Source organism: Pinus tabuliformis, chromosome 8, assembly GCF_031772625.1.
Source record: "Pinus tabuliformis cultivar Carrire ecotype Pingquan chromosome 8, CPIR1, whole genome shotgun sequence".
NCBI classification, from domain to species: Eukaryota; Viridiplantae; Streptophyta; class Pinopsida; order Pinales; family Pinaceae; genus Pinus; species Pinus tabuliformis.
In genome coordinates, this window is record NC_142294.1 from 441,280,632 (window position 1) to 441,300,934 (window position 20,303).

At 41.2% G+C, this 20,303-nt stretch overlaps 1 protein-coding gene across 2 annotated transcripts in view; it reads right to left on the minus strand.

Moving 5' to 3' along the window:
* Window positions 1-20,303, minus strand: part of LOC149235958 (uncharacterized) — a 242,057-nt gene that overhangs the window by 125,185 nt on the left and 96,569 nt on the right. For both annotated transcript variants that reach the window (XM_089461485.1, XM_089461486.1), the window contains exon 4: window positions 8,900-9,297. In XM_089461485.1, the coding sequence (XP_089317611.1) occupies window positions 8,900-9,297 (398 nt within the window). The remainder of the gene's footprint in view (window positions 1-8,899; window positions 9,298-20,303) is intronic.

Consider the following 20,303-nt stretch of genomic DNA (forward strand, 5'->3'; position numbering starts at 1 on the left):
TATACAAGCCCAAATTAGAATCCCAGAAGAATCCCTTTCTTCACTATCCTTCCTTTGTTCTTCGCTTCTCTTGTCTAGTCCTTTCTTCGCACTTATGCTTGTAGGCTCTTCTTCACCGAATTGCTTGCCTCCAAGTGAGGCCGAGTGTGGCTATATATACATGTTGCCTCATGTCCTTTAGGCCGACATGATCATAAGGAGGAGAGTTGACATCATCTTCTAGGTTTCTTCATTTGTTGTAGGTCGACTTGGAGAGGGCTAGTGACAAGGTCTTGGAGGATAACTTTACATCGTCAAGTGTGACTCTTTACAATATGTAACATGACTTCATTACATGACAACGACTCTTTTATTCTTTTATGACTAGATGACAAAATTCCTGAAGGCTCTCAATGGGAGCCTTGACTTAAAAATAAAATCTCTTGCTCATGAAACCCATGATACAAGCATTATAATAATTTTATTTTTCTTCTTTACATCTCTTTACATAAAATCACAATTACATGTCATTATGAAGACCAAACCTAGTCACACTTTTCAACAGTGATGATGTCTAGATTCTGAAGTAGGGAGGGCATCGTTGGTCTTGTGGAGCTCTGACCTTGGATACGATACCTAGATCCCTAGTTTGGTGTTAGAATCGAAGCCTGATGGTACCTATAGTGCCAGAAGCTTGGAATACACCCTCGTCCCAACCGGTTAGATACCTTGGTCAAGTATCTAATCTGTAGCACTATGTGCGCTGAAACTCTTCATAGAACATGTCAATTTGAGGTCATCCTTGTACCTATGTGTGCAATTATGAATACCACCCTAGTTAAGAGGGACCATTGAGAAATGTAACTAGTGCCAGTCTTCATAATTGTATTTGAGTCATAATGTAATTGTCAAAAGAAAGAAAAAGAGATTTTTATAAAAGAAAAATTATTTTTAGCATGGGTTTCATGCTTTATGTTTCTAGGTCAAGCCTCCATTGAAGGCTTCTAGGCTTATGTCATTTTCATTATTTTATAGACCCTTCTTGGGCTCATTATATCATAGAAAGAAAAATATTTTATGTCAAAAGTATGTCTTGTCCCTCCTCCATCAAGTCGGCTTTGCCTCCTTTCAAGTCAACCTCTTCAAACATTCATGTCGGCCTCAAAGTGTAGCTTCAAACCACTATATAAGCAAGTTTGGATCTGCAACTGGATAGTCAAAGAAAGGATGTGAATAGTCTATTAAAGAAAGGAAGGACTCATTACACACATGAAGATCACAAAAAGGAGAAACCGAAATTCTGCCACATGTGTGAAGATGTCTGCAACAGGGGCAGCGAAATTGTAGGTGCTGAAGGTACAGTGATGGAATAGTGAAATTGCAGGACTGAATCTGTGATTGAGCAGTGAAGTTGCAGTCAGGAATGAAGCAGTACAATTGCAGGGTCAAGTCTGCATTGGAACAATTACAGAGCTAAGGAAGACCTTGTTGACTTGTTTCTAAGGAGCATATTTGTGTTTGGAAGTTTGAATTATCTTCATAAAAGGCTGACTTGATGGATGGAGGGAGGTCTTGGTCTTGGTCAAAATGGTCTTGGTTGTCTCATTTGACTTGGTTCTACTATTGAAGAAGTTTGACTAGATTTTCCCCTCAAAGAGGGGTTTTGCCCTAGCTGTGTGCCTACATCTTGTGTCATTGATCTTCATGCTTTTGGTTAGATAGTTGCTTGATCAAAAATTTAAAAGAAAGAACATAAAAGAAGCTAATAAGAAACAAGAAACATCACAAGTAATTATCTAGCTAGAGAAAGGAAGTTTGAGGGCATTTTCTATGTGAGATTCATCTTCTTTTATATTTTCATGGTTGAATTTAACTGTTGGGGTTTTTTTTGTAAATCTAGTGTGATGGTCTTTTGAAGAAGGGAAATTTGTTGAATTTTCTAAGTCTATCCATTAGAAAATTAATATGTATTCTACTTGTAAATTCTGAACAAGTTATTTAAAACATTTAAACACGGAAATAAACACAATACAATCACAACATCTACAGATCATCAGCTAAAAGAAAAAAACACACAAGTGACACCGTTATTTTTGGACAAATGTCCCCGGAAAAAACCCAATGTGGGAAAACGGGTGCAGCTATTCTAAGGGTTTATTATTATGCAGTATTTCCTTGAGTACAACTGGGTGCCTAACACGCTCACCCAACAGAGAAAAAAAATACACGGCAGCAATACCTCTCTATTCGAAAACAGGTATTTAGAAAACTTGTCCCACGAAACCCTCTCCAGCTTCTCTAAAGCTCTACGATGGCCCTTCTGGCCTCTGCGTCAGCCTCCTGTTGCCCTACGTCAGCCTCAAACCTCTCTGCATCAGCCCTCTGAGGCATTGCGCAGCCCCTGGGACCCTCTGCGTCACTCCTGCAACCTCTGCGTGGATGACGTAGTCCCTCTGGCCTTTGTGTTGTCTCTGTTGGGCTCTGCATGGCCCGAATTGGCTGTTGCCTCTCGCTCTCTACTTCTGTGTTGGTCTCTTGGCACAGTCTCTGCCTCTCTGCCCAGTACTCACTGCCCCTCGCTGCTAATCACTTATTCGACTTTGCTTAGTAACCCTGCTCTAGCAAATCGAATGATTGATCACTCTGGTGTATCTTCCAACTGACCCTCAAGCCTCCTCTTATACTTTTCTCGTTGGTCCTTCAACAGCCGAGATTAAATCTCTAATCAATGGCTAAGATTAGATTTGGCTTGATCCATGACTTTTGGAACCTTCTAACACAATTTTATATTAATACCCATTAATATTTTATTTTTCCTAAGTTTAGAATTAGGAACTCCATTAAAAATATTAATTATTTTAATATCTCCCAAACCGGGTATAATCTGTCCAAACCATTTCTGGGTCTTGGAGATCTCATATGTTTTAGCCTCTCCACCAATTTTCATGGCTAGAGCACATCCGATGCTACCACAAATCAACACTCCCTCTTAGCGAGGACTGTGCTCTAGTAATACTCCTCATTGAGCATCACTCTGGTTATCTGGCACTGGTACCTGTGCTGATGCTAGGCCTCCCCGCCCAACATCCTTTGCACTCCTGCATCCTGTAATGCTGCCAATGGCCCTCCCACTGCCACTGTTGCATCCACACGGCAACTCCCTCTGCATCTGTGTTGCTGCTGGTCCATCCTCCCAACACTGCATCCCCCTCTCATCATGTTGCATTGTGCTACTACATACTGCTACTACACTATAACTCAGTTACTGAGAAGTAAGTCACTGATCCACCCAACTTCTGACATCCCTGTCAGGCTAGAAACAATCTCGATGCTGAAGTTCCCTCTGCCGCTAACAAGTTCTCCCTCTACTGACCTTTGCATTGCTGCAACAACTCCCTGAATCTCGCACCATTGCACACCCCTCTGCCATCCTGCACTGGTGCAACACTCCCGTGCCTCTCACACTGTTGCAGCCTGCTAGCCTCGCGCTGCCCGGGGACTCCTGCACTGTAGCAGTCGCTGCCGCTTCATCCGCATCCGTCTCTATCGACATCCGACAGTCCTGCTACTCCTCTTCGAGACTCCCGTAACAAGGTATAGCCAAGAGGTTGGGTACCTCAAGGATCTTGCCCCCTCATCGCCTGTAGTCCTCCTAACTACAGCTCGATGTCTCCCCACCTCTTCTCTAGAGGTACATAAGCACTCATGGCACAATCATCATCCTCATGGACTTCTTTCTTTGCCTTCGCTGGCGTTGCATTAGAGTCAAACGCCTCTCCCTTGTTCTTCTTCCTTGGACACTGGTTCGCATAATGACCCAGTTCCCCACAGAGTAAGCACTTGACCTTGGAGAGGCCCTTCTTCTTCCTCTTCTCCTTCTTTCCCGCATATGCCAGAGATGCATCCTCTTCCTCTTCCTTCTTGATCCAAACTCCTTTGCTGCTACTTCCGGTCTTGGTCAGTCGTCTGATCTCTTCTTGACAAAGAGCCGCCCACAATTCTTCCCAATCTGGAAGATTCGCCCTTCTCAGTATGCTTTGGACAAATGTCTCCCACTCCTCGGAGACTGCGTTTAGTGCGGTTCTTACCATCAACTCCTGATCTAGCGTGGCCCCTATGGGAGTCAGTCCCGGATATCCTTCAACCGATTGTGGAAGAGATCTATCTGCGCTCCCTTCTACATTTGGTATGACTGTAGTTGATTCTCAAGTACCATCTTCCTCTGCACAGAAATATGTTGGTACAACGTCTTCAAGGTATCCCACATTTCCTTTGCCGTCTCCTTCTCGGTAATATGTTGGACCACATGATCCTTGACTCCATCAAGGATGATGCATTTTGCCTTAGCCATTGCCTCCTCGTACCTTTCATTAGCTATCGGGCAAACTGGGATAGCCACTACTCTCAAGGCAAAGCCCTTGATGCGATGTCTGTCTAGAATGGACAGGATCCTGGTCTTTCAGATGACAAAGTTGGACGCTCCGTCCAGCCTATCCTGATCCCTCAGCCCATCCACGGCCATCTCTCTACTCTTATCTGTCAACTCCTCTGAGTCTCTCTACTTCCTTCCTAGAAGTCCTCGATTCGACTCCTGCTGAGTCTCTCTACTTCCCGTCTAGAAGTTCTCGGTTCGACTCCTCCGAGTCTCTCTACTTCCCGTCTGGAAGTTCTCTTCTGGACTCCCTCTGAGTCCCGATTTCCCTACTAGAAATCCTTCTGCCAACCGTTAAGTTGCCCCTCTCCAATTGTCTGTGCAACTGCAACACTGATCCGGATTCCTTGGCTAGAAATCTGCCTCGACAGCAACTCCCTCTACCTTGGTTTTGCCCTGTTAGGTATTGTTTTGACCACAGTACCCCACCAGCTTCGCTCCTACAAACTGCCCACAGTTTCCTTCGCCCCAGCAACTGAAGAATTGAGCCTATTGGCTCTGAGCAATCCCGACATTGACAAAACAACTCCTTCAACCAACTACGTCAACCCTCCTGGCCTTTGCGTGAGCTTGTTCCTTCCCTCCTCAGCGTCTGCGTTGGCCTCTCTCAAGCCTAGACTGATGATGTAGTCCCTTTGCGTCAACCCTTCCTCTGTTGCTTTCTGCAAGGATCAGCTCTGTCACTCAAGACAGCTGAATCTGCTGCAAATGCTCTGCTCAACTGATGCCTTCAGCTTTCCTGTGATCTGAAACCACGCTTTGATACCATGATGAATTTTCTAAGTTTATCCGTTAGAAAATTAATCTGTATTCTACTGGTTTATTTCTTCTACTTGTAAATTCTGAACAAGTTATTTAAAACATTTAAATACTGAAATAAACAAAATACAGTCACAACATCTACAGATCATCAGTTGAAAGAAAACAAACACATAACTGACACCGTTATTTTTGGACAAATGTCCCCAAAAAAACCCAATGCGGGAAAATCAGTGAAGCTATTCTAAGAGTTTATTATTATGCAGTATTTCCTTGAGTACAATTGGGTGCCTAACCAGCTCACCCGACAGAGAAAAAAATAAACGATAGCAATACCTCTTTATTCGGAAACAAGTATTCAGAAAACATGTCCCACGAAACCCTCTTCAGCGTCTTTGAAGCTCTGCATTGGCCCTTCTGGCCTCTGCGTCAGCCTCAAACCTCTCTACGTCAGCCCTCTGAGGCACTGCGCAGCCTCTAGGACCCCCCTGCATCACTCCTGCAGCCTCCGTGTGGATGACGCAGTTCCTCTGGCCTTTGCGTTGTCTTTGCTGGGCTCTGCGTGGCTTGAACTGGCTGCTGCCTCTCACTCTCTACTTCTGTGCTGGTCTCTTGGCACAGTCATTGCCTCTCTACCCAGTACTCACTACCCCTCGCTACTGATAACTTATTTGACTTTGCTTAGCAACCCCGCTCTAGCAAATCAAATGACTGATCACTCTGGTGTATCTTCTAACTGACCCTCAAGCCTCCTCTTATACTTTTCTCGTTGGTCCTTCAACGGCCGAGATTAAATTTTTAATCAACGGCTAAGATTAGATGTGGCTTGATCCATGACTTTTGGAACCTTCTAACCTAGTTTTATATTAATACCCATTAATATTTTATTTTTCCTAAGTTTAGACTTAGGAACTCCATTAAAAATATTCATTATTTTAATATCTCCCAAACCGGGTACAATCTGTCCAAACCATTTCTGTGTCTTGGAAATCTCATGTACTTTAGCCTTCCACCAATTTTCATGGCTAAAGCACATCCAATTCTACCACAAATCAAAAAAATTCTTCTCTAAGAAGAAGGAACAAGGCTAAGGTAAAATCATTGTTACATGTTTGGTTTGCTGCTGTCACTTCTGTGTTGTTAGAGGCTCTGCTATCTATTTATTGTTCATGGTTGCACGCTACTATTGTTGATTTGTAATTGAAAAAAGAGGTACACCTTTAGACAGGCCTTCTTGTTAATTTTTGCACACTAGGAAGTCCATGTGGTTGATTGAAGCATATTACTAACAACCTAATTCCACCTCCATCCATACTATTTGAACCCTCTAGATTTGATCTTGACTCCCATGCCCAAATGGATTGACACTGGTCCAGTTTTTCACCCATCTACTTCAAAGAAAATCTTAAACTATCTTTCCTAGGATTCTCCCCTTATGCCGGAAAAGAACCAACCTAAAGTGAGAGGAAGCACTACTATGGTAACATTCAGCGATTTTCCTAAGTTCCCCTAGAGATGCACTTGGTTATAAAGCTCTATAACATTTTAAGTGTAAGTTTGGGAGGTAACAGCCTCAACAACAAAAGCGCAATGTTGGCAGACAATCCATATATCAAACATACAATTTCAGTTCTCTATCAACTGGTAAGGTGTTTTGACCAACAAGAGATTGGGAACTTTATAATAGCACATGATTATACTGTAGTACCTGACCCTCTCGCTACATTTTAAATCATCTAGGTGGTTGGATTAGAAATGATTACAGCTATTTGAGAATAAATTCCAATATCTTGTGACAGATGCAGCTACAAGTGAATCTCAGCTAACCTGATATAAGACAATAATCAGTGTTCCACGGGGACGCGTCCCCCAGGGTCGGGTGCGCGCACCCCTCGCACCCCACGCACCCGGGACGGGGAGTCTCTTGGGGGTGCGTTTCCCCACGCACCCTTTTTGGGGAGTCTTGGGGAGACGCAAGGGGGTGCGTTTCCCCAGTGTGGAGTCTAAACTCCCCAAAAAAGGTGTTTTTGGGTGTCCCCCTTCAGTGTGGGAGTCTAGACTCCCCAAAAAGGGTGTGCCTGGGCGTCCCCCTTTAAATTTGTCTAATAAGACTTAAAAATTCAAAATTCAAAACCATTAAAACTAAATAACTAAAACTTAAAAGCCTAAACCTTAAAGTTAAAAGCTCATTTCATTTCAACCCAAAGTCATTTCCATTTCACTCTTAACTATTTTTGAGTTTGAACTTTGAAACTTTGAGTTATATAGATTTAGTGTTCAAACTTTGAAAATATACTAGTATGTTTTGCTTTCAATTTAGATTCTAGAATGATGAATGATGAATTTAGTTTTTAAATCAATGTAGATTGTAGAATGATGAACCATTGAATGATGAATGATATCGATCAATGTATTTGAATATTTTATTATTGATTTTTATTTTTGCTTTTCGAATCTCATGGTATGTATGAATAATAATTAATTCAATAATGAGACTTGTCACTTGAGTATGTCACATGAATGATGTTTGCATCAAAATGAATGATGAGGATGGATCAATGATTCAAATTTCAATTGTCTATTTAATATTTTTATGCTTTCATTATTGAACAGTGAACAATGAATATGAACTTGAATTATATATATATATATATATATATATACCTCGACGACTCCCCACACCCCCGAAATTTCCCTAAAATTTGAGGGTACTCCCACACGTCCCCCCATTCAAATTTCAATTGTCTATTTAAGATTTTTATGCTTTCATTATTGAACAGTGAACAATGAATATGAACTTGAATTATATATATATATATATATATACATAGATATACCTCGACGACTCCCCGCACCACCAAAATTTCCCTAAAATTTGAGGGTACTCCCACACGTCCCCCCTGTGCGTCTCCCCGCACCAGAGTCTTGGTGGAACATTGACAATAATACATTCGGGTTGAGAAACCAGTTTAAGAAACTAATTTTAATGGTCAGAGACTTTGCACTAGTAATGATTTCCAGGGAACAAAATAAGGTTTGGATTGTTCTTGTAATAACAGATAAAATAAACATCTGCAAGGGTTTAGTGGGTGGTAAAGGTCCTTCCTAATTGATTTTCACAAGGAATGTGACTTCTGAAAGTATTATGGAACATATATGACAATGAGAAGAAAGGACAAACATGTTAATTTGGGTCTATGAAAGAGGGAGTGGAGATATGAGAAGAAAAGGGAATCTCAGAGAGGAAAGTAAACTGCAAGTGGAATGTGACTACTGGAAGCATTATGGAACCTAGATGACAATGAAAAGAAACAACAAACATCTTAATTTGGATATTTATAGAAGAGAAAGTGGAGATACGAAGGAGAAAAGTTAATCTGCGAAAGAAAAGTAAACTGAAATGTCGATGAGTTTGATGATAAATATTAGCACATACAAATGAAGTCAGATCACCCTCACAGTCAAATGCAGGCTCCTTAGCATCAAACTGGACACTAATATTGGACTTGACTTGGTGACAGAAACTCAACTGTGACCGAACTTCAACAAACAAACAATAACATTAACAATGTTACAGGCATAGTATACTCATATACAAGCTTGATATATCTTAGCGAACTCGCTTGCAGTTTACTGCTAAATATCACAGTGACTGACCTTGGACAAACTTTGAAATTTGCAGTAAAGCTGCAGGTATAGCATACCCTCAGATACAAAATGACAAATTACCTTGTGCGCATATTTGAGAGGGACCATGAAGCTTCCATTCAGAGTTCCCACAAGAATTGCACAAAGTGCACCTTTTACAAGTTTGTTTTGCTTTTCATACTTTTGATCAGCATATTCCTCCTCAACTCTACAGTTGTTTGTGGTCTCACATGTTATCAAAGCTTCTGAAGAATCTTGGGCATCTATGCAGCTAAGCTGTGAGCAATCCTTAATTTTAGTAGAGCATGGATTTAGCTTGAGCAAAATATCAAGCAAAGACTGAAAGACCGTTTTCTCAGAAACTGCAAATCCAACTCCTATCATTCCTAATGCCATAACTACTAAAGCCAAGATTGATAAAGAGTGATTTTTCAAGGGCTCTTTGAGGACATACGCTCCCCAAATGTAAGCTGTGAACACTGCAAAACAACAAGGTACAAGTTTAGTCAACAAAAGGAGAAGATATGTGGAAATACAACAGAAAAAGGATCTTGAGTACAAAATAAGCATTGAAAAAGCACCTACTGGATCAGTCAAAAGAGTTGTTATGCAAAATTGTGCTTCACTGCTTTTTCAGCAAAGTCATAGTGTTAAGTTTTGCATAAATTACATATTTTAAGGCTGACTATCAAAGAAGAGAAGTGTTTTGTTCAGCAAATTCAAAGTATATGAATGTTAGCTGATAGGGAGGCAAGGAAAAGCATAGAGGGAGAGAGAGGGATATGACAGTTTATTCCAATGTTACACCAAGACTCCGGGATGGGGGGATGCGGGTGTGGGGAGATGCATAGGGGGGATGTGTGGGAGTACCTCGAATTTTAGGGAAATTTATGGGGGACACGGATATGTCGGGGTATACAATCTTTTTTTATTATATATATATATATATATATATAATTCAAATTCGTATTCAATAATGAAAGCATAAATATATTGATCCATGCATACTTGAATTAAATAATGAAATACAATAATCCATATTCATCGTTCATATTGGTATATACATCATTCATCCATTGTTGATTTGGGGTAGCATCAGATGTGCTCTAGCCATGAAATTTGGTAGAGAGGTTAGGGCGCATGAGGTCTCCAATACCCAGAAAGGGTTTGGGCAGATTCTAAACAATTTGGGAGATATTAAAATAATTAATATTTTTAATGGAGTCCCTAAGTCTAAACTTAGGGAAATTAAAATATTAATGTGAATTAATATGAAACTGCGTTAGAATGGTCTAAAAGACATGGATCAAGCCAGATCTAATCTTAGTCGTCGATTAGGGACTTAATCTCGATCGTCAATATGTCAATGAGAAAAGTATAAGACAAGGCTTGAAGGTCACCTAGAGAACACACCAGAGTGATCAGTCATTCCTCTAGAGTGAGGTTTGCTAAGAGAGATAGAATCAGTGATCAGTTGCAGCGAGGGGCAGTAAATACGAGGCAGAGAGTCAGGGACAGTGCCGAGAGACCAGCGCAAAAGCAAAGAGAGGCAGAAGCAGAGCCAGAGGGAGCCACGCAGAGGCAGCAGATATTGTGCAGAGCCAGAAGGGCCTGCATCATCCACACAGAGGATGCAAGAGTGACGCAGAGAGCCAAAGAGGCTGCGTAGAGCCTTAGTGGGCTGACGCAAAGGGTTTCAGGCCGACGCAGAGGCCAGCAGGGCTGACATTGAGCTTCAGATTGTGCTAGAGAGGGATTTCGTGGAGCAGGCTTTCCGAATACCTGTTTCTGAACAGAGGTATTGCTGCCAGATTTTTTATTTCTATCGGGTTAGCTAGTTTGGCACCCAGAGTACTCAGAAAAGAGCTGCTTAATAATAAAACCCTCAGATAGTTGCACCGGTTTTCCCGCATTGGGTTTTTCCAACGACATTAGTCCAAAAAATAACGGTTTCATTTGTGTGCTTGTTTCTATTTCCTTTAGTTGATGATCTGTAATGTGTTGAGCATGCAATTGTATTTACTTTCAGTATTTACATGGTAAATAACTTGTTAATTAACAGAACAAGTAGGTAGGAATAAATCAATAAAGTGCATGGAGAGTTTCTAATGTGTCAGACTTAGAAATTCCAACATGGTATCAGAGCGTGGTTGCAGATCACAGGAGAACTGAGGACATCAACAGAGCAAAGTAGCAGTAGCAGAAAATAGATGTTTCAAGTGACAGAAGTTGTTCCTAGCAGCAAAGCAGCAAAGAAGGGGTGACGCAGTGCCTGTTTCATCAAGTTCAAGCCAAGAAGAGGCTGCACAGAGGCTGAAGGAGGCAAAAACAAGCTCACGCAAAGGCCAGGAGGGCTGATGCAGTTGGCTGAGGGAGCTAGTTTGTTGGTGTCGAGACTGCGCAGAGCCTAGGAGCTCTCACCTTCAGGTTGCTGGGGTTTAGGAGGCTGTGGGTAAGTTGCAGAGTGGAGCTGGTGGGGTACTGTAGTCAGAACAGTACCTAACAGGGCAAGGCCAAGGAGGAGGGAGTTGCTACCGAGGGTTTCTAGCCGAGAAGTCCGGATTAGTGGTGCAATTGCACAGACGATCGGAGTAGGGGGCATCCCGACATCGGGAGAAGGGTTTCCAAGAGGGAAATCAAGGCTCAGAGGGAGTCACATCAAGAACTTCCAGGAGGGAAGTAGAAGAGCAACATGGCACTACACGTAGTAAGAGACTGGACAGGAGCCTCAAACTTCACAGTCTGGAAGGCCAGAATCTTATCCGTACTTGACAGAAATCGTGTCAAGCACTTCGCCTTGAGGACGATAGCAATCCCAGTTGACCCAACTGATAATGACAAGTACGAGGAGGCAATGGCGAGGACCAAGAGCATCATCCTTGATGGGGCCAAGGACCATGTAGTACCACACATTGCCGACAAGGAAACGACAAATGAGATGTGAGAGGCCCTAAAGAAATTGTACCAGCATACTTCTGTGCAAAGAAGGATGTTACTAGAAAATCAGTTGCGGTCATACCAGATGAAGAAGGGAGAATTGATCGACACCTTCCTCGGTCGATTGAATTGTTGATTTGGGGTAGCATCGGATGTGCTCCAGCCACGAAATTTAGTGGAGAAGTTGGGGCACATGAGATCTCCAATACCCAAAAAGGGTTTGGGCAGATTCTAAACAAATCTGGAGATATTAAAATAATTAATATTTTTAATGGAGTCCCTAAGTCTAAACTTAGGGAAAATAAAATATTAATGTGTATTAATATGAATCTGTGTTAAAATGGTCCAAAAGACATGGATCAAGCCAGATCTAATCTTAGCCGTTGATTAGGTACTTAATCTCGGCTGTTAAGATGTCAACAGGAAAAGTACAAGAGGAGGCTTGAGGGTCACTTGGAGAACACACCAGATGATCAGTCATTCTATTCTCTAGAGCGGGGTTTGCTAAAAGAGATAGAATCACTGATTGGGAGAGCAGCTGAGGGGCATTGAATACAAAGAAACAGAGAAGGCAGAGATTGTGTCGGGAGAGCAACGCAGCAGCCAAGGAGAATGACGCAGAGCTAGCAAGGGCTCACGCAGGGCCACACAGAGGTAGCCAAGTGTTGCGCAGAGCACCAGAGGGGCCAGCGTAGCTGACGCAGAGGCTCCCAGAGCTGACACAGGGCCTCCTAGGGCTGACACAAGCCAAGAAAGGCTGACGCAAGGCCAACGTGAGACAAAGAGGGGTTGACGCAGTCCAAATTGTGCAGACGTTGGGGTTGCAGGAGCAGTTTTGTGCTGAAAAGCTGTCGGAAGGATTTTCTAGGGTTTCAGCCAAGAGATTTCTCTCAAACTGTGAGGTATAGCTGCTAAGGAAATTCTCTGTTGGGTAGGCCAATTTCGGCACCCAGATTGTACACTGATATTGCTTAATAAGAAAACCCTCAGATAGCTGCACCGGTTTTCCCGCATTGGGTTTTTCCAGGGACATTGGTCCAAAATAATGGTATCATGTGGTGTGTTTGTTCTTGTTTCTTTTAGTCGTTGATCTGTAATATGTTGAGCATGCACTGGTGTTTATTTTCAGTATTTACTTTGTAAATAACTTGTTAAAGAAAAAATAACAAGTAGGTAGGAATAAATCAGAAAAAAAGTGCATGAAGGATTTCTAAACTAAATAAACTTAGAAACTTCAACATGAATGAGATCCAGGATCAGCCAACTTCCATAGGGGCCACGCCGGATCAGGAATTGACGGTGAACAACCCTGAACGCAGTCTCAGAAGACTGGGAGGTATTTGTCCAAAGTATACTGGGCAAAGTGACCCTTGCATGGTGGGAGGAAATGTGGGCGGCTCTTCGCCAAGAAGAGATCAGAAGGCTAAGCAAGACGGGAAGCAGCGGCAAGGGGATCAGAGTCAAGCAAGAGGAGCAGGATATTGCCCTAGCATCTGAGCAAAAGCAAGAGAAACGGAAGAAGAAGGACCTCTCCAAGATCAAATGCCTCCATTGTGGGGAGTTGCGTCATTATGCGACCCAGTGTCCAAGGAAGAAGAGTAAAGGAGAGGCTTCCGAGACCAAGGCAGCGCCAGCAAGGGCAAACAAGGAAGTGGAGACAGATGATGACTATGCCATGAGTGCACACACACCACTTGAGCGAAAGTGGGCAGACATCAAGCTATAGTCAGACGGACTACAGGCGATGAGGGGCAGGATCCTCAAGGTACCCAACCTCTTGGATTATCCCTTGCGGCGGGAGCCCCAAAGAGGAGTAGCAGGACTGGAGGATGTGGGTAGAGACGGATGCGGATGAAGCGGCAGAGAGAGCTACAGTGCAGAATTCCATGGATAACGCGAGGCTAGCAGGCTGCAACAGTGCAAGAGGCACGGGAGTGTTGCACCAGTGCAGGATGGCACAGAGAGGTGTGCAACGGTGCGAAATGCAGGGAGTCGTTGCAGCAGTGCAGAGGCCAGAGAGGGAGCACTTGCCAGCGGCAAAGGGAGCTTCAGCATCAAGAGTACTCTAGCCTCACAGAGAGGTCAGAGTTGGGAGATCAATTACTTACTTCTCAGTAACTAAGTTGTAGTGCAACAGTTAGCAGTGATAGTGCTATGGGCAGGACGATGTAGCATGATGAGAGGAGATGTAGTGCAGACGCAGCAGTGGCAGTGGCAAGGCCATGAGCAGCAGCACGGATGCAGAAGGAGTTGCCATACAGATGCAACAATGGCAGTGGCAGAGCTATGGGCAGTAGTACAAGATTCAGCAGCACAGAGGATGTTGGGCAGCAGGCCTAGCATCAGCGCAGGGACCGATGTCGGATGATCAAGGTAATACTTAGTGAGGAGTATTGCTAGAGCACAGTCCTCGCTAAGAGGGAGTGTTGATTTGGGGTAGCATCGAATGTGCTCTAGCCACGAAATTTGGTGGAGAGGTTAGGGCACATGAGATCTCCAATACCCAGAAAGGGTTTGGGCAGGTTCTAAATAGTTTGGGAGATATTAAAATAATTAATATTTTTAATGGAGTCCCTAAGTCTAAACTTAGGGAAATTAAAATATTAATGTGAATTAATATGAAACTATGTTAGAATGGTCCAAAAGACATGGATCAAGCCAGATCTAATCTTAGCCGTCGATTAGGGACCTAATCTTGGTCGTTGACATGTCAACGAGAAAAGTATAAGAGGAGGCTTGAGGGTCACTTGGAGAACACACCAGAGTGATCAGTCATTCTATTCTCTAGAGCGGGGTTTGCTAAGAGAGATAGAATCAGTGATCAGTTGCAAATTTGTGGATGACACTGGTGTCATTTGGTCTCATGGTCATGATGAGTTGGATCTCTTCTTCCGTCATCTCAATGAAAAATCCTCCGCCATTAAGTTCACTATGGAAAAGGAAGTCAACGGTTGTCTTCCCTTCCTTGATGTTCTCATCTCTAAGAATAATGATGGTTCCTTCTCCCACCAGGTATTTCGAAAAAAGACTCATACCGATCAATATCTCCACGCCAACTCTCATCATTTCCCTGCTCAGAAGTTAGGCGTTCTCAACACGCTTGCTACTCGTGCATTAAGAATCTCTGATGAGAAAAACTTGGCAAAGGAGAAGGCTCATCTCCTGGATGTCTTCGTTAAAAATGGTTACAGTAGACACCTAGGTCAGAAAGCCTTCCTCAAGGCCCGGAAGGAGCCTTCTGTCCATAAAGATCTTAAAGACCGGATCCTGGGGGTACACCTCCCCTACATCCAAGGAACCACTGATAGGATTGCCAGGATTCTTAAGAAGCACAATATTCCCTCGACCTTTAGACCTCTTAACACCATCTGTAGCTCCCTTTGATCTGTTAAAGATCCTGTCGACCCTAAAGACATGAAAGGTGTCTATGTCATTCCCTGTTCCTGTGGGGCCCCATACATTGGTGAAACTGGTCGTTCTATTAATCAGAGGATTAGTGAGCACTCAGCAGACTTGAAGCATGGAAGGGCCAAGTCCTCAGCCCTTGCAGAGCATGCCGAGAAAACTAAACATCATGTCTGTATCGAAGAGGCTCAAGTTATCGCGAGAGTTGCGCAGTTTCACCATCGTAAATTTAGGGAAGCCCTTGAGATCGAGAAAAGACCTATTAATCTCAATAGGGATGATGGCTGGAAGATTAGTAGTTGTTGGATCCCAGCCCTTTTGTCTTAGCCTCTTCTTCGTTTTTTCCTTGCCTTACCCCTCTCTGTTTGTTTAGTTGTCTGTTGTTTTCATATGGTAACAATAGTTTAGTAATAATAATATCATTCTTTTAATAACATTAGTCACTTTATTAATTAATAATAATTAATTATTTACCCTAGACCAGTATTATTAGTTTTAAGTATAATATTACTATTATTTAATAATAGTGGAATTTTTACCAGAGAATTAAGGTAATAATGATATCAGTTTAGCCTCTTTAAATAGAACGAGTATCATCAAACGACAATTTAAATAGTAACAATAGTAATATTATTCCTTTAATTAAATTACTCACATTATTAATTAGTAAATTTACCCTAGGCTAATATTATTAATAATATTAATTTGAAGTTAATATAATAATATTACTATTAATAATATTAATTTGGAGTTAATATAATAATTTTAATTTAATATAAATTTGTAGTTAATATAATAATATTACTATTGATAATATTAAATTAAAAAAAAATTGCCCTAGTCTATTATTAGACTAATAATATTTAAGTTAGTAATTGGAATAATTATAATATTATCAAACCTTGACCCTTTCCACCTAGGCCCTGGTCTAATCTAGTCGTTAGGAGTTTTTTTTAACCATTGCCCAGTCAAATATAGCCGTTGAAGGACCTGCATTCCCTATTTAATTGATCGCTCATATTTGTTCCTCAACTTGTCCCGACGATGAACCACACTAGTTGGTTCGAAACGCGTCGACAAATGATTCTCTAGTTAAAGCTAATTAATTAAGATAATTTGGTTTTGCTCTATTGATGGAGACAAAGCGATCTAAGCCATTGATTAGGATTAGATCTTGGTTGTTGGTTGCCCAACAAAAGATTATAAAAGCAAGTCGAGGGCTTGGAGAAGGGGCATCAAAGAAGATCAAAGTCGAGCAATTCGACTACCCAGTTGCAGGTATTCAGCAAGGGTGCAATTGATGCTAGGGAAAGCATTGGAGCGAAGGATCAATAGAGATTTGGGAGCAGAGATTCTGGAGGAAGATTTCCTTAGTAATTCCATTGTCTGGGAGACAACAAAGAGGGAAGTCGGATTATTTGCAAAAGAGGTTGTACACAACAATGCGAATAGCTAGTCTACCTAGTGCAAGTTGCCGTAAGAGACTTGTTTCAGTTTCCAGTTGTCAGATTAGTGTCCCAGAGGCAAAGGGAATTGATTTTAGAGGTAGAGGGAGGCTAGACGTCTGACCTGGAGGTAGTTCTAGGGCTATATGAAATTATCTAAGCATTTAGTGTGCATTTTTTGACTGCAAAGCGAGCAGCAGAAGGAAGTGCAAGTTTTCCAAAGGGGACCAGAGCAATTGCAAAGGGAGACAAGGATGTCTTTCAATTAATTTTTCCAATTGAAAATTGTCGGAGCCTTACCAGTTTGGCAAGAAGATTATTGTACTCTTGAATTTGCTGAAGAAATAATAAAATCCTCATCTGTTGCACTGGTTTTCCCTTCAGGGTTTTTCCAGAGACATTTATCCAAAAATAACTGTGTCAAATTTTATGTGTGCATCTATTTCTCAGTTCCGTATTTATATTTCTGTAGCATTTTTATTGTGAATAATGCATCAGTGATTTAATTGTTATTTGTCAAATAATAATTCAGAAGAAAAATAAACTACTAACAGTTAGAAGATTAAACTCCAGTTGTTGCATTCAAGGAATATTCACATGAACGCAAGATGGAAAACTAATTATGGACTTGAAAAAATGTTTTTGAATATGGGATAGAAAGCAACTGCTCTTTGAGCCTCTCATCAAGCGTGTTATTTCATATGAATGTGAGTTTTGGGGATGTATGTTGGGAACCACGATTGTCGTTAGACCAAAACCCGCAGGTGTTAGTCAATGATTGCATCGCCGAAGATAAGGATCCACGAGAGGGAATTAATCCATGTCGCGAAACACACTGGGAGCATTGGTTTATCCAATGTCCAACAATCTCCCCCCAATGCGAGTCGAGTGTGTATCGAACTCGTGACCTACGCTCTAATAACACTTGTGGGAATCACGATTGTCGTTAGACCAAAACCCGAAGGTGTTACTCAAGGATCGCATCGCCAGAGATAAGGATCCATGAGAGGCGGCTAGTCCATGTCAAGAAACACACAAGGAGCGTTGGTTTATCCAATGTCCAACAATGCAGTACCTCCAAGGAATCATGGAGTAAGATAGAATAGATCCAAAAGCAGTTTATAACCTACAATATCAAGATTAAATGAAATACACCCTATCATATCCTCCTGCCACACAGCCTCCTTGCAACCTCTGCTCAGCCTACAAGGAACTCAGTCCTGTGTAAGATAAACCCAACCCTTAACACAGTTCGGACTATCCTTCCTTCATCTGCACTACTTCGGAGAACTCGGCCCTCATATCTCCAATGCAATAGCTCCAAAAATCAACATACAAGACCCTAATCTCCTTCACTCCATTCCTACTTGAGCTCGACCCTTACTCAGCAAGCAGAATACCCTCTTGGCCTCATGCACGCTCTTAAAGGGACTCTCATCCCTCTTGAACAGGAGTAGATAAACTCAGCCCTAGCATAGACTGGAAACACAGAGAATTCAAACCCTAATCACAGGGATTCTTCACAACTCGGATGCATAGAATTTTCATCCTTGACCACAAATCCATCACTAGATACACGGCCAACCTCCCTCTTCTCTACCTGTACCAGAACTTGAGAAGTGCAGAACCAAAATTCGTCCTCTTTCTCCTTTCTAATTCAGCTCCTAAGGTCAGCGACTACTTTAGCTTGTCTTTGCTTGAGAGGATATGAAATCCACTAGCGGATGCTCCAAATGGTCTTCACCTCATCTCTACTTATAATGTTTATGGGGAGCATATCAAACCCCCAAGGGGCATGACTTGAGCCCAAGCCAACTTGAGTTTAACTTTGTCAAAACCCCACTATCATAAGAAATGTGATTTCGTCCTGTTGCACACATTTTGTCAAAGTTCCAAGGAAGCAGTTCTGCCAAATTTTTTCAAAGATCCGGATCATCAGCCAGCAATTTTTTGAGTCATTGTAAACTCATTCTGCAAATTTGTAATGTAAATGATGTTAGTAAGACCGTGTATGTATGTAACAAACTAGGTAAACCTATTATTTTGGCGACGAACTTCATCCTAGGAAGTTTTTCGTCTCACTGATTATCTGTGTTTCTAAACAAGGATGATTGACAAAGTTTTTCCCTCTAGCCTCACCCCAAAGCTAAGGTGGACTTTACCATCGAAGTCTAGGTGAGTCTTAGTGTTTTACTAGAGTCTTCTATAAAAGTGATATGGGAATAATTTAAGCTATTTGGCTAAATTATTTTGTTACAAGTCACTTGGTCTACTAGATCATATTGTGTCTCAGAATTGGGTAAGCATTGTTAGGGTTTATAATTAATGGGTATTCCCCCTTTGAGGGTCGAATTTATGTAAGATCTTATGTAAAAAATATTTTAGTGCATGGTCACTCATACTTAGACATTATGGCTAAAATATTCGAGGGTGGAAAAATAACTAATCCCCTTATGAGTCAATTAATTAATTTTTCTAGCAAAACTAAAATTAAATCCTAAGCCAGAAAATTAATTAATTTAGAGTCAAAATTAAATGGTTAGAGAAATTAATTTCTCCAAGGTGGGTCTTAAAAAAATTAATTTTTTGAGGTGAAAATTACAAGAAAATTTGGACCATTGGACCTCGGTGGTTGAGTCAAAACCAATTTTTTTAGGAAATTAGCTCAAAATAATTATTTTTGAGCCAATGAAAGATGATTTTGATGAGAAATCCAAAAATTCCTCAAAAATATTATTTTGGATGACAGAGATTAAAAGATTATCAAAGATTTATAATCAATCGAGATTATTTTGACAGAGATCAAGCCAACTAGCCATTATTTTCCATTTGGAGGAATTTCTCTATAAATAGAAGGCATTTTTCCTCTATGGAACATCTGGATCTGGAGCTCTGTATGATGTAACTTTGTCAATGTTGGTATAAAACCATTGTCCCATTGGGAATGTTGTAATCATCATAATAAAAGACTTTGGGGTGCAATTCATGGTGTCTTTCTCTTGCTAATTTGTGGTATGTGCTAGGTATGTGCATTCCTATATTGTGCTTCAAATATTAATCAAATCGTTATTTCATTATAGATGATAGAAACATTCTATTGGTATGTTTTGGGCTTATCTTAAATGATCCGATTCATTGTATGTTCTAACGATTTTTTCTTGAGAAAATATATAAAGTCTGTAGGCTCCACAACCCTTGGGCTCCAAGTTCACAAACCGTGGGCACAGGTTGACTATGTTTGGATTCTGAATATTTATGTGATTTTCTAACTTCGCTAAGGTTGTGGTTTAACATTTATTTTTCAAAATACATCTAGCCATTGTCAAGGTTTATAAAAATTCTATTCTTCAAAATCTTTTTAAGTATTGTACATTTGTATATTTTAAATATATTTTGTATAATAAATTTTTGTAAATAATTTTATTTTTTAACCCTTGTTTTGCAGTTGGGGTTTGGGGTTTTGGTATTTATTTTTTAATTTTGTATATATTGGGGTTTTGGGTACTTGTAAATTCATTTGTGCAGGTGAGATCCAAGGAAGTTTGTTGGATTAGAGCTAGATCTAGACCCTTGAGGGTAATATCTAGCCTCTAAAATTTTTTGCAGGACTAGCAACTGAAGAATTTTGCAGTGAAATTGAATATCTAAAGCAAATTTGAATTTTGGGCGAGGGTTTCAAATTTTCTAGGGTTTCCAGG